This window comes from Mixophyes fleayi, chromosome 3 (assembly GCF_038048845.1).
Source record: "Mixophyes fleayi isolate aMixFle1 chromosome 3, aMixFle1.hap1, whole genome shotgun sequence".
Lineage (NCBI taxonomy): Eukaryota > Metazoa > Chordata > Amphibia > Anura > Limnodynastidae > Mixophyes > Mixophyes fleayi.
Window position 1 is genome coordinate 189,825,688 of NC_134404.1, and position 13,280 is coordinate 189,838,967.

At 38.6% G+C, this 13,280-nt stretch overlaps 1 protein-coding gene across 2 annotated transcripts in view; it reads right to left on the reverse strand.

The window, feature by feature from the left end:
- The window catches only part of REV3L (REV3 like, DNA directed polymerase zeta catalytic subunit), a 153,383-nt gene that overhangs the window by 87,995 nt on the left and 52,108 nt on the right, over window positions 1-13,280 (reverse strand). For both annotated transcript variants that reach the window (XM_075202931.1, XM_075202929.1), the window contains 2 exons: window positions 7,773-7,965; window positions 726-800 (listed from right to left, as the gene is read on the reverse strand). In XM_075202931.1, the coding sequence (XP_075059032.1) occupies window positions 726-800; window positions 7,773-7,965 (268 nt within the window). The remainder of the gene's footprint in view (window positions 1-725; window positions 801-7,772; window positions 7,966-13,280) is intronic.

Here is a 13,280-nt window from a genome sequence, read left to right on the forward strand (position 1 = left end):
ATAAAACAGCACATGTATTTCCAAGTAAAGTACTATAATCATGTACCTGTAATCAAGGTGTAGCTTCTTTAATTACCACAGGGAATTTCATCCTGGGTTTGGTTATAACTGACTGAACAGCAGTGGTAAGGATGCCAACACTCTAGCATTATACATTCAAGCACAAGCATAAAAATTCTATACAACCAAAATAACCCACCAAATATAAAAAGTAGAAATACCAATGTTAAAGGACTAGACAAACAGATCATGGTCATGTGAGTAAACATTTACTAAGCAGTGTGACCTAGGAGATTATAAAAGTCAAGTATTAACATTCAATGCTGTTATATGTCTGCAATCATTTAAGGGATGGGGCAACGGTGGAATTTCAGGTATATAAGTTGGCTTAGTAATATAACGGCTTTGAGATAAATAGTGGTTTTACTTGATATTTAATCCATAAATTATTTGTACTACTATGATTATATATTGAAGTTTAAACCGTAAATGTATATATAGATATTAAAGTAAAATGAGGATTATAAAAGTATGGCAGGTTTTCCATTACAACATCAACTAAAAAGAGTTTGTGTAGCGACAACACAAGCTTGTGTCTATTCATTAGAATATTAATCCCCAAATGAATAATCCAAACCTGTATATATCATGAAGACCAACAAATTTATAAACGGATATGAAGTTTTTTTTTCCCCCTTAATATCTTATTACAGATGGACATTTACCTTTTCACCATGGATGGATTGTAAAGAAAAATCTTCATGAATTGCCTTTCCTTTTCATGATATCCATAGAAAGGGCTACAAGAAACAGAATACAGTGTTAGTGACATAGCATACAACAATAATGAAAAAAATAGACTGTACACACAAGTACAGCTGTAACCAGAACAGTGCCACTATGTGTATAGTTAATAAACATATACACACACACTAATATAAAATTATATACACATATATACACACACACACACACACACACAGTATAGTCAGCATCAGTCACATTTCACACACAATGGCTAAACATGCTCGTTTTTATGTCCAGAGAGTTTTTTTTATCTTTTAACTGAGATAGAGATGGTCACTGACCCCAGTGTTTTGGTTTGGTTTTGTATTAACTTCGTGTTTTGGTATTGTTTGGTTTTGTTTTGCAATTTGTTAAACAATTACATTTTTTTGGGCTAAAATTACATAATTTAGTGCTCCACCTGTTTCTTGGATAAGTGAGGTAATTCTACAGCTAATAAATGTCAACGAGTGCTGCTCCCCCTCCCCCCGAGATGTGTGCTTTTGTTTATCAGACACACCCCAATCCAGGGTGCCAGACAACGCACTAAAAAGAGCGATCTAAATTCATAGCCTAAAAGGCAGTTTGGTGTGTATCTGTATATTACACCCTACACTTATAGTTAAATAGGAAAAAAGCAGCCTGCAAACACTGTACGATCAATAGAAATGCCCAAAGCATCTTTTCCGTTTGGCTGTAGTGTACACCAAAACCTTATTAGTGCAAATTATGAAAAATACAGTTTAATCTCTGGTAGGCCGTCCTTAATTCTAACACTCGCCTGTAAATTCAACAGACAAGCCTGCTTGTCTTCCTCTCTATCTTTGCCTATTGGCAATGTAGCCATCGTCTTTGGGTGTATATTACACCCTACACTTATAGTTAAATAGAAAAAGGAGCAGCCTGAAAAGAATATTTTATAAATTCAAAAGCCCATTGCAGAGGTTCTGTTCGGGTCTAGATGATTCCTAGAGATTAAAAATTGAAATAGAAGAAGCAGCCTGCATAGACTGTACAATAAAATAGAAATGGACAAAGGCAGTTTGGTGTCTGTCTGTATCCGACACCCTACACTTATCGTGAAAGTTTTAAAAAGATGTTATCATCATCTTCAACATCATCCTCACCCTCATCAGTGTGTACGTCATCATCACAGACTATTGGTTCATCTCCGCTGGAATCCGCCATTGAAGAACTGTCAGTACTTGGATGTCTTTGAAGGTAAAGGTCTTCCTCGTGGAAGATGTAGTTCATTTTGATGAACATCTTTCCACATTTTTCGGAAGGAACCTCCTACGTCGATCACTGACAAGGTTCCCGGCTGTGCTGAATACTCTTTCTGAGTACACACTGGAGGGTGGGAAGCTTAGGTATTGCAAAGCAAGTTTGTACATGGGTTTCCAAATGGCTTGTTTTTCTTCCCAGTCAGGAAAGGGACTGTGACATTTCCATATCAATTACCTCTTGAAAATAATCCTCCACCATTCCTTGCATGTTAATACTCGGATTTGAAGGAGTTATGGGCAAGGTCACACATTTTTTGGTAAAATCTTTCAAACCAGCCCAGATGTCAAACTGTTGTGGTCTGCCCCCTGCGTCATCCCTGCTTCGCTTTTGAAAGTTCAATTTTTTACGAGCAGCAGCTGCTTGAGAAACTGGAGGAGGAGACGTGGTGAAGCCAAGGCCCAGTTCAGCAGACAACTTGCTGACCAATAGCTCCTTGCAAATGTTCACATTTCGGTCATTTTGAAGCAAAAGAATCAATGTAGGTCTTAAACCTAGGATCAAGCACATTCGCCAAAACCTAGTGAGCCAAGTTCAAGATTTTAAAAACTCTTGGATCATTGCGAAGTGAATTAAGAACTTGATCTACAAGGCCAACATACTTTGCGGAATTGCTTTCTGTCATCTCCTCCTTCAGTTTGTCAAGCTGCTTTTCCAATAGTCGAATTAAGGGAATTACTTGGCTCAAGCTAGCAGAGTCTGAACTCACTTCACAACTTCAAATGGTTTCAGCACCTTGCACAACACAGAAAGGATTCCCCAATGTGCAAGAGTGAAATATATCCCTCCCTCCTTTCCCAATGTCATGGCTTGGGCAATACGCTTGGATGGCTTTGCAATTTTCCTCCATCCTCTGAAGCATGTACAGTGTGGAATTCCACCTTGTTAACACTTCTTGCTTAAGTTGGTGGCTGCTGCAATCTCCTACATGCTGTGGCAGAATGCTGGAAATTTTACAGGCCACCGAAAGCATCTCCTGCACCTCACGGTTATTTCTTAGGAAGCTCTGCACCACCAAGTTTATTGTGTGAGCAAAACAGGAAATTTGATGGAATTCACCCAGCTGTAATGCCCGCACAATATTGTTGGCGTTATCAGAAATGACATATCCTGGGGAGAGTCCAAGTGGTATAAGCCATGTATCAATGACATCCCTTAGTTTTTGTAACAAATTATCAGCTGTATGCCTGTTAGTGAAGCCGGTGATACAAAGAGTAGCCTGCCTGTGACAAATGTTACATAGTGGTGTACATGTTGCTGCTGTTCCTGCTGGTGAAAGCGAATGACCAACCCAGTGGGCTGTCACAGTCATATAGTCTTTAGTTTGCCCACTTCCACTTGTCCACATATCTGTGGTTAAGTGGACAGAATGGAATTTTTGAGCGCAATTACTACATTTTTACAAACTTTTTGGTATAGCAGCAGAATAGCTTTACAGGAAAAATGGTGTCGCGATGGAATTTTGTAACAGGGACACAAAACATCAATTAACTGAAAAACCAGCTGCATTTATTGTGGATATTGGACGCATATCTAACACTAGCATAGTAGCCATGGCGTCTGTGATCCGTTTGGCGACTGGGTGACTGCTGTCATATTTGCTTCCTCTAGCAAAAGATTGTTTCACAGTTAATTGTTGTAATGTAGTAGTGCTCTTTTTCTTGGCCTTCTTATGGGAGGATGATTCACCCCCAGCAGCAGCAACAGCAGTGGGACTAACGCTTAAACATTCTTCAGAGGAATAAATTAGAGTGCAGGAGTCATCGAGCCTTAACAAGTGGGATGCAGGGCTAACTCCCATCGCTACTGAGGATATTGATGAGGACGGTGTTGTGGGTGTAGATTGCAGCCATAGGGCTGTAGGTGACAGAAGGGTACTAGCTGATGATAGAGTGCTTGTTATTTTTTTGCCATAACTTTCAGTTTTTACCAAAACCTTGCCATTGTTATGCACGTTTTGTCGCTATCCAATAACGAATGTGTTCCAAAGCACAAAGTAATTTATTATCCAAAAGTAGCAGAATAATTCAAGCGAAATAATAATAAGTACAGCCGTTACTTATAGCAGGCGCTCTGGATCCAGTGAACAGTCATTCAGGTCTGAAGGCTGTGGTCAAGGAAGACTGGTCACTAAGCCCAAAGCTCCTGCTTATATGCAGTCAGAAATACAGTAAAACAAAGCAGATGGTGTGGCTTGCTTCTATTGGTCCAGGCTTCAGGAAGGTCCAGTGTACTGCAGATGATAGGCCAGTTCAAACCAAAATATCCAAAGGTGGGGGTCATCTCACCAGGGGATGTGCTCCAACTTTCCCGCCAAGACTCCAGTTTCATCTAGTCTATTAGCATTTTATAGTCAGTATCACTTTAAACATTTATTCCCCAGCATCAATAACTAGAGTATGCAATGTGCGATCTCTTCGGCGAATGAACCGGACAGCTGCTGATGAACAGGGGATTAAAATGATACTAAACATGACAGTCCCTGCAACCTGAACCTTGAGTTTTACTAACATGCATATAACTTATAATATCAAACATAAATACCGCTATATTTTGACATAAATAACTAACTATGTGTTGCATCTACAATTAATGTGTACTATTTACAAGTGTTTGTGTAAAAGTGAGTAAAAGTGTAAAACCTTGTCATTGCCACGTGTTGCGGCTGGATACGCCCTTCCACGCCGTAGCGTGCTCTACGCATAATTTTAGTCAAAAGACAACCAAGTTTGCTCAATATTAATTGAAATGACTTTATCCAATTTGCTGACTTCGACACCATGAACTCTCGTCAAATGGCGTAACATGGATGAGGTTCCAAGATGGTTAAGGTCCTTCCCTCGACTGACTGTGGCTTGACATACACTACAAATGGCTATACAACTGTTGTCAGGATTTGGGTAGAAATAATTCCACACATAAGAAATGGCTTTTTGTGTTTTATGCCCAGGCATGACAGTGGCATTTTTCTTGTCACGTACCAGAACTGCTGCCACTGGTACAGGACTTACACAAACAACCTCATCCTCATTAGCGCCCTCGTCGCATACACAAATCTCCACCTCATCCTCTTCTAATTCAAAAGTGGCATCCTCAATTGGTGTATCACCGGCTACACTCGGGCTGTTCAGGCACACATCAGCAGAAAGGCTGAAAGGGCCCTTCTTATGGGTACACCATCAGAATGGTCAAGATTACACATACCACTCGTGGATGGACTCTCCTCAGGGATTGGCGTCATTTCTGATTCTGAGCATACATTTTCCTCTAATACCTTACTGTTTTCTTGCAGCTCGGCTTTGACGCGTAACAGTAGTTGTGCACCACTTTTGGACTCCGAATTACTTGGTCTTGCTTGGTCATGAGTGACCTTACAAGAAGAAGGCTCAGTAACATTTTTAGATCTCGCACTAAGAGAAAAGCGAAGGCCTCATTCTTTCTTTGCCACTGTGTCTGCAGAATGGCATGTTGGAAATTTTTTTTTTCTCTGCAGTTAACTTGTCATCAGCTACACCACTTTTTCTCTTCAACACGGTAAAAGGGTTTTTTTGGTGCTTTTTTCCCATGACAAAAAAAGTACTTTTACATAGGCTTTACCAGATGATGTACAGGGAAGACTACCATCAGGACTGGTGCCTGCAGCTGCTTGCTGATCCTGCTGATATGTGAATTGCTGTGAATCCATTTTAATGAGACCCAAAGCACTTGTAGTGCAAATTCAGAAATATATAGTGCTGGTATACAGTAATTTCAACCCCAGAAAATGGCTTTTTTAGAACTGGGGAATATCTGACACCCCAAACACTTGTGGTGCAAATTCAGAAATATATACTGCTGGTATATAGTAATTTCAACACCAGAAAATAGATTTTTTGGAACAGGGCAATATGTCACCCCAAGCATTTGTAGTGCAAATTCCAAATATATTTGGTATATTACTATTTCTGCAGGCAGAAAATAGTTTCTTGAGGAGGGAATATGACACCCCAAACAGTTGGTAATGTTTGCAAAAATGCCTCCTCTATCCTCCTCTCTTCCTGCTCTAATAATTGCTCTCTTGCTGCTTTAATAAGTGCTGCAATAACTGTTATCTCCCTGCTATAATGCTAACCCTTCTCTCCCGCTCTGTCAAATGGCTGGATTGCTGTGGAGGAGGATATTTATGCATTTGAAACATCGCGAGAACCGAGCTTCGACATCCGACGACGTCCCAATGACGTTTTGCCTTGATTTCAATTCTGGCAGGTTCGGATCTCCGGGAACCAAGCCCGCCCATCTCTAAACTGAGATAAGTATACTCCAATATAAAGAATTATTCAACAAGCAGAGTCTTTTAAGGGAAGAGACAGACTGGGTGTTACTCCTTCTCACACCCTGCTGGTTGCTACAGGCAGTGATCAGAAAGGCACCCAAAGTCCAGGCACTGAGAGATTATCTGGAGGGAGACTGCAAACAGAATCAGGAAATTGCAAAGACAAAATCAGAATGCTGCATCAAGTGACATGATGACCCGGGACCATACCTGCTCACACAAAACATTTTCTGTTCTCTTGCAATTTACCTTCATAAAATGACAGTGTCTTTAACAGATTTTCCTTTGTTTTATAAAACTTACATTACAACCACCTTCTCATTTAGTCTGTTTTATGTAACAGATGATTCTCAATAGGAACACTGAATCTGCATTAAAAGTACTGTGGTCTACCTATACAATTGTTTAGTTATAAAAGCTCCATTATGTTACAAATGGGTGTAGTAATGCAGGAATCTTATTGGCTATTTTACATACAACAGAATACTGAAAAAAGAAGTACTGCTCAGAACACACAACTGGCTTTGGGAACTTATACAGTACTAAACTGCGTTTTTTTTTTTTTTCTCCCATTATATCATTACTTTGCCTGGCTGTACATAGACTATTTCAGGCAGAGTTTCCCTACTCAACTAAACTTACAATCTAAATATGGTGCCAGGGTCAAAAGGGAAAAGAGTGTTGTATACGGCCACAACGAACTGATGCTGGGATTTCAACCAGAAACTCCAGCAAGTCCTGAATGCTCATTACTTAGTTATTGAGATTACACACACACACACACACACACACACACACACACGTGTATATGTTAACCCTTTGAATGTCAGAGTATTAAGTGTTAACCCCTTTGGCTAAGAAAGAGCATTATAGAGATTTATAAGGTCCTATTGTCATAATACAATAGGTGGTGGTAGCGATTAAGTGGTGTATAGATGTGAGGGAGCTGCTCTGGGGTGTGATTCAGCCAGATCAGTAACCTGTGTGATAGGAGAGTGTAAAATTAAGTGCTGAAATCCTGTTTAATCCGATGCAGTAACATCCAAGTCACAGGCGCGTGAGTGCATCTGTGACAGGTGGTTTTTAAAACAGCTGTTTGGAAAAAGTTTAATAATGTAACATTAAAAAGTAAATGTCATTGCAAACACCACATTTACGGCTTTAACAATCAAAAGAAGAAAAAAAAATTAAACTTGCATATACAGTTTTGCACTATATTGTTTATACATCTGTGCAAACATAGAGACTATCCAATTAAAAAAACAAAAAACAAACTATAAACCTAGAAATTCTACAATATCCTACCTACACACACACACACACACACACACACACACACACACACACTTGTATTAATGTTATATGAGAACTACTGAAAATATATACTTACACTCCAGACACCAGTGTGATCTTGAATACATGTTGAACGTTGGCGGACGGATTTCCTAAGGCTACGTTTAGTGCCCGATCAATGCTGAATGCTACCTGGCGAAGGTAGCGATCTGGATTCTGCTGACCAAACCCATCATACGGCACATATAAATAGGGAAAAATGCCATGAAGATGCAGACAAGTCTTCTGACCTAAAAACACAATATTCCAACATTAATATTAAATCGAAAATGATTTGTATGAATAGTGCATTATATAGTACTATTAAACCGTCGATTATGGGAAAAATATAAGTCGTCTGCCTGAAAATAACCCGTCAACCACCACCACCCCTCTCAAATAAGATAACACAAAATGCTTCAGGAGACAGCTAGGATACATCCCAAGATGATTGTAATTAGAGGACACTCAATAAATTTCAGTTTGCTTTATCTATAACACTTCATAGTGTACAGTACCAAGATGAAATATAGTTATATCTTGATGTATATAACTTTCAAATTAGTGTCAAAACTTAAATCTTACTTTGTTGAAGTGCACATGTCCCTCACAAAACATATACTGTTCATATTCATGTGTTAGGTCCTTAATTCTATATAAAACCTTAATAACCCTAGACATTATTTCAATAAACCTTTAGAATTGCAAAGGAGACCCCGACATTGTTCATACTACTACATTCTTCTACAGTGCACAAAATATTTTTTATTTCTAGAAAAAAAAGGTTTTGTTTTGTTTTTTTTAAAATTAGGCAAAAAATATCATGTCCTTATCATTTTGCCCCAATACAAAAAAACAAAACAATGATATTACAGCATCATCTAAATTGTGACAAAGTATATGATCAGGTCCAAAAGAGTCCGAACATTTTCAGCATTACTTCTGTAAAAATCATAATAAATGCTGAAGTTCTATGGACTAAGCTTATATGTTGACAGTCCTCATTGTTATTATGCGAGTGAGCCACACGGGTCAATAAAATTGTACACTCAAACACAAATTAATACAAGGTCATGGAATTACAGGGCTGACAATTTTACAGATTAGACAAACAAATAGACTGTACATTATATGTATATTTTTCTTTTTATAATAAAAGAAGGTTTGTAGTCTTTTATATAAAGTTTGAATATTTTATGCAATTGCATAAAGATATGTGATTATAGGAGAACATATTTTCCCAATTTCAACTGATATTAGAAGAATCCTTCCTTATATATGCCTTTTATTCTAAGAATAAGCACCTGTTAGACATGAAACACACCAGGGTGGGTGGGTTTGGTTCCCTACATGTTCATATACAGTGTTTCTTCTGCACAAGAAAAGAATGCTAAAGTCTTTTTTTAAAAAAACGGAACAACTCCACACAAAATAATGAACATCGCCAGCTTGCGCTTGGGCAGGCTGCTTTAGTGTAACTGTGCACCCAGAATATACTGTTACCAGCCATCAACGCAAAAGAAAACAGGGATTTTATGAAAATGACAAACTTGGTATTTTAATAAATACAAGAAGCCATTGAAAATATTTTGCTGCAAATACTGCATGTTGACACATTCAGCTTACGCCTTTTGATATGGTTTCCTGCTTAAAAATACTTAAAACATATTGAATATACACCACTGGCTATACGTTGTGTCCTAAAAGCACTTTAAATTGTTTTGACAGCAGCTAAGGGGACATGGCATTTGCGCAGGAAGACCCTTCAACATTACAAAGAAAAATAGGTATATTTTTGGCACTGCTCTGAAAACAAAATCACCAGATATTGCTGTGAAGAATACTCATATAAATATGCATATTAAAAAAAGGTGATTGAACAACCGCTACCACATTTGTGCTTCAATTATCATTTATAAAAATGTTACAAAAATTCTCAGAACAAAAAATACATTTTCAAATTAGCACAAGTTCAGCAAATAGCAACAGATTGCTAAATATCTCTAAGTGTTGGCTAGTTCTTACTGCAGAATATTTCCACTTTGGGCATGGGACATTGTACACAGAGTCTTACACTTCTGTATATTTGCACGAGTGCTCGGAGATACCCATTTGGGCAGATTAAACCTGTCGGTGATACTTGCCCGGCCCCCAGTGTATGAATCCACACTGTCTTACTGCATTCAGTATTGCCTGTCAGTCACTGTCTTCCGGTTTAGAAAAAGAAACACCACTTTCCGAGCCAACAGCAGCTCCAAGGGTGGCCAAGGCGGTAGCCAGATATCGCAGTGATATCCGTACAGCACATCGCCACCAACTGAATTTCCCCCTTAAATACTGACTTTACTTTTAAGTGCAAGAGTTTGACTACCACTTTTGCTCTCACTACAATGGTAAAAAAAAGGAACATGAGTCACTCTTTAGAAAGACAGGTGCAGGCGGTTTGATCATAGACTAACAAGGCATCCTGCTCTACAACCCCCTCCCCTACACTCTAAAGCAATTTGGAGCACAAACTGTACTATAACATCTGGATCTTTGCTCAGGCATCTACTCCTATGAGGGTTGAGACAGCCAAATTTCCACTTAAATGAGTGGAATGAGTAATGAGTCTTCACACAAGAGACTTGCACCTTACTGAGGCAGCTATTTTTTTGTTTTCATCACAACTTCATACATTGTTTTCAGTCCTAAGATCCCACAGATAACTTTTTACTGCACAGAATACTCAAAACAAATAAAATATTTTAGGAATTTTTTCAGGTATGTCTTTTGGGTAATCAATCTGATTTACCATACTTTCCTTGCTCTATTTTTAACATGTTCCAAAGACTCCAATTAAGTAGTGTGCCAGAAGTCAAGCCATCATGTCTAGTTGTAGAATATTTGCTTGCACCAATAAACAACTTATAAATTCTAGCCTAGTAAGCACTACAAACGTGTTTAAAGTTGCCACCTAAGTGGCAGACCATTTACGTTCGCTACTTTAAAAAGTAAAAATATATTCAGAGAGTAAAAGGATAGAGATGCATATCTGTTAGGGGTGTGCACCGGGCACTTTTAGTGTTTTGGGTTCTGATTTGTTTTGCCAAAACACCCGACGAAAGGTTTTGGTTCTGATTTAGGGTTTTGGGTTCGGATTTATTTTTAAAAAAAGCATAAAAAGCGCCAAAATACATTATTTTGGTTTTTTTACACTCCTACGCTATTATTAACCTCAATAACATTCAATAACAATCATTTCCACTAATTTCCAGTCTATTCTGAACACTGAACACCTCACAATATTCTTTTTAGTCCAAAACGTTGCACCGCGGTAGCTTTCTGGACTGCGTAGTGGAGTGGCCCAATTTGGTACCTCCTCCAACTGGTCTCAATTCCACTGCACATATGGCTGCTCCTCCATCCTCTGCAGCATTTAGAGGGTGGAGTTCTAGCGTGTCAATACCTCTTGTTTTCGATCATGACAGTGCATTTTAATTATTTTTGGATTTGCCCCCAACACTGAATGTAGTGAAATATCTGATACGCATCTATCTGGACTGCATAGTGGAGTGGCCCCGGTACCCAATTTGGTACCTGGGCCACAATATATCACCCGCAACTGGTCTGAATCCCACTGCACAGATGGCGGACCCCGGATGGACGTCTAAAACCAACATAGATGTTAAGACCGCAGTTCCTCTTTTTTGGGACTGCACAAACAATTAACGTAGTAATATAAATGGAAGTTACTATTTTTTGGAACTACTGAAATAAAAAAAAGTATTAATAGAATCGGCAGTTACTCCTTTTTTGAACTACATAAAGAAAGAACGTAGTAAATGTAATATAGATTGCAGTACCTATTCTCTGGAACTGCTTAAAGAATGAACGTAGTAAATGTAATCTAGACTGCAGTACCTATTCTCTTGCACTGCTTAAAAATTTAACATATTAAATGTAATATAGATTGCAGTACCTATTCTCTGGAAATGCTTAAAAATTGAACGTATTAAATGTAATATAGATTGCAGTACCTATGCTCTGGAACTGCTTAAAGAATGACCGTAGTAATAGAACTGGCAGTTCCTATTTTTTGGAACTACACAAACAATGACCGTAGTAATAGAACTGGCAGTTCCTATTTTTTGAAACTACAGAAATAATGAACGTAGTAATAGAAATGGCAGTTCTTCTATTTTGGGACTGCAAGAATATATTGCTCTATAATATTTTTTATACTTTTTCAATTATTTTTTTACATTTTTTAAAAGATTTTTGGCTAATTAACAAATACAGGACAAAAGCACCACTGGACTCAGCAGCACAGACACTGGCCAAAGCACCACTGGAATCAGCAGGACAGAGCACTGGAAAAAGTACTACTGCACTCAGCAGGACAAAGCACCACTAGACTAAATAAATCAGCAGGACAGAGCACTGGACAAACTACTAATTCACTCAGCAGGACAAAGCACCACTTTTGTAAAGTTATCAGCAGGACAGAGCACATCAACCTCCCTCTTCAGTAACCACAGGGAGAATGAAGATGGCGGCCGCGAGCGGGGCATTTATGAGATCCGAGTCTCGCGAGATCCGACGCGAGACTTGGATGTCATAGCCTCGTTTTGGATGCATTTGGCGGCCGGAAGTTCCTGAACAGTGCTCGGATCCCGTCGGATCCGCACTGTTCGGGTGGGCTCGGATTAGTGAAATCCGAGCCCGCTCATCTCTAATATCTGTGTGGTGTCGCTTCGTAATTACTGTACTAACACAGGTGGTTTTAAAAAAAAATATATAGCAACTTGCTACAGCCATATGAAACGCTGATGGAACAGCAACTTTTTATGCTTAAACCTATAACACTATAAGCCTACCTAAAAAGACTAGTTGAAGCAGAGTTAATTTGACCAATTCTGGGGGCGTCTCAAAGCTGCACTGAAGAAAAATGTATTATGTACTTTATATGTCTGGCAAAAACTATGTATATAGTTAGCGGTTGTGAATGGCAAAGTTAAGTCAACACAATTTGAAGTGAAGTTATTTTAGGGCCCTGGCATCTATTGAGGTGCGTGTAACGCACATGTATACAAGTCCTTCCTCTGTAAATCATCACCAGTACATGCAGTTGTATCAACAACTATAGTCACATGCACAGAGTTTATTAAAAATAAATAATTTGACAGCCATATTAAGAAGATAAATCCTAAGTCACAGCTGCTTTTTTGTAATAAATGATAACCCCAGAGTAACATGCACAATAAGCAAGAGCCAACTGAACTTATGTTACTACAGTGCTAGTATTATTAAACTACATCAGCAATTCTTTGTTACAGTATCACCAGTAGCGTTATTTAATTGTTGTGTCTAGTCACCTTTTCTCTAAAGACCAAAGCTTAAAGATGATTAATTTTTGTACCACAGACGTTGCTTCACTTGGAAATGCAACTGAAATAAATGGAAGACAGAGCTAGATACACTACACAGGCAAAAGTATGTGGGTTTCAGGGGGGAATCAGACCTTGGAGTACGCCTTGTGAAAGTATTTTGGATGGGAGATTTAAAGATTAAATCTTCCAGTCCA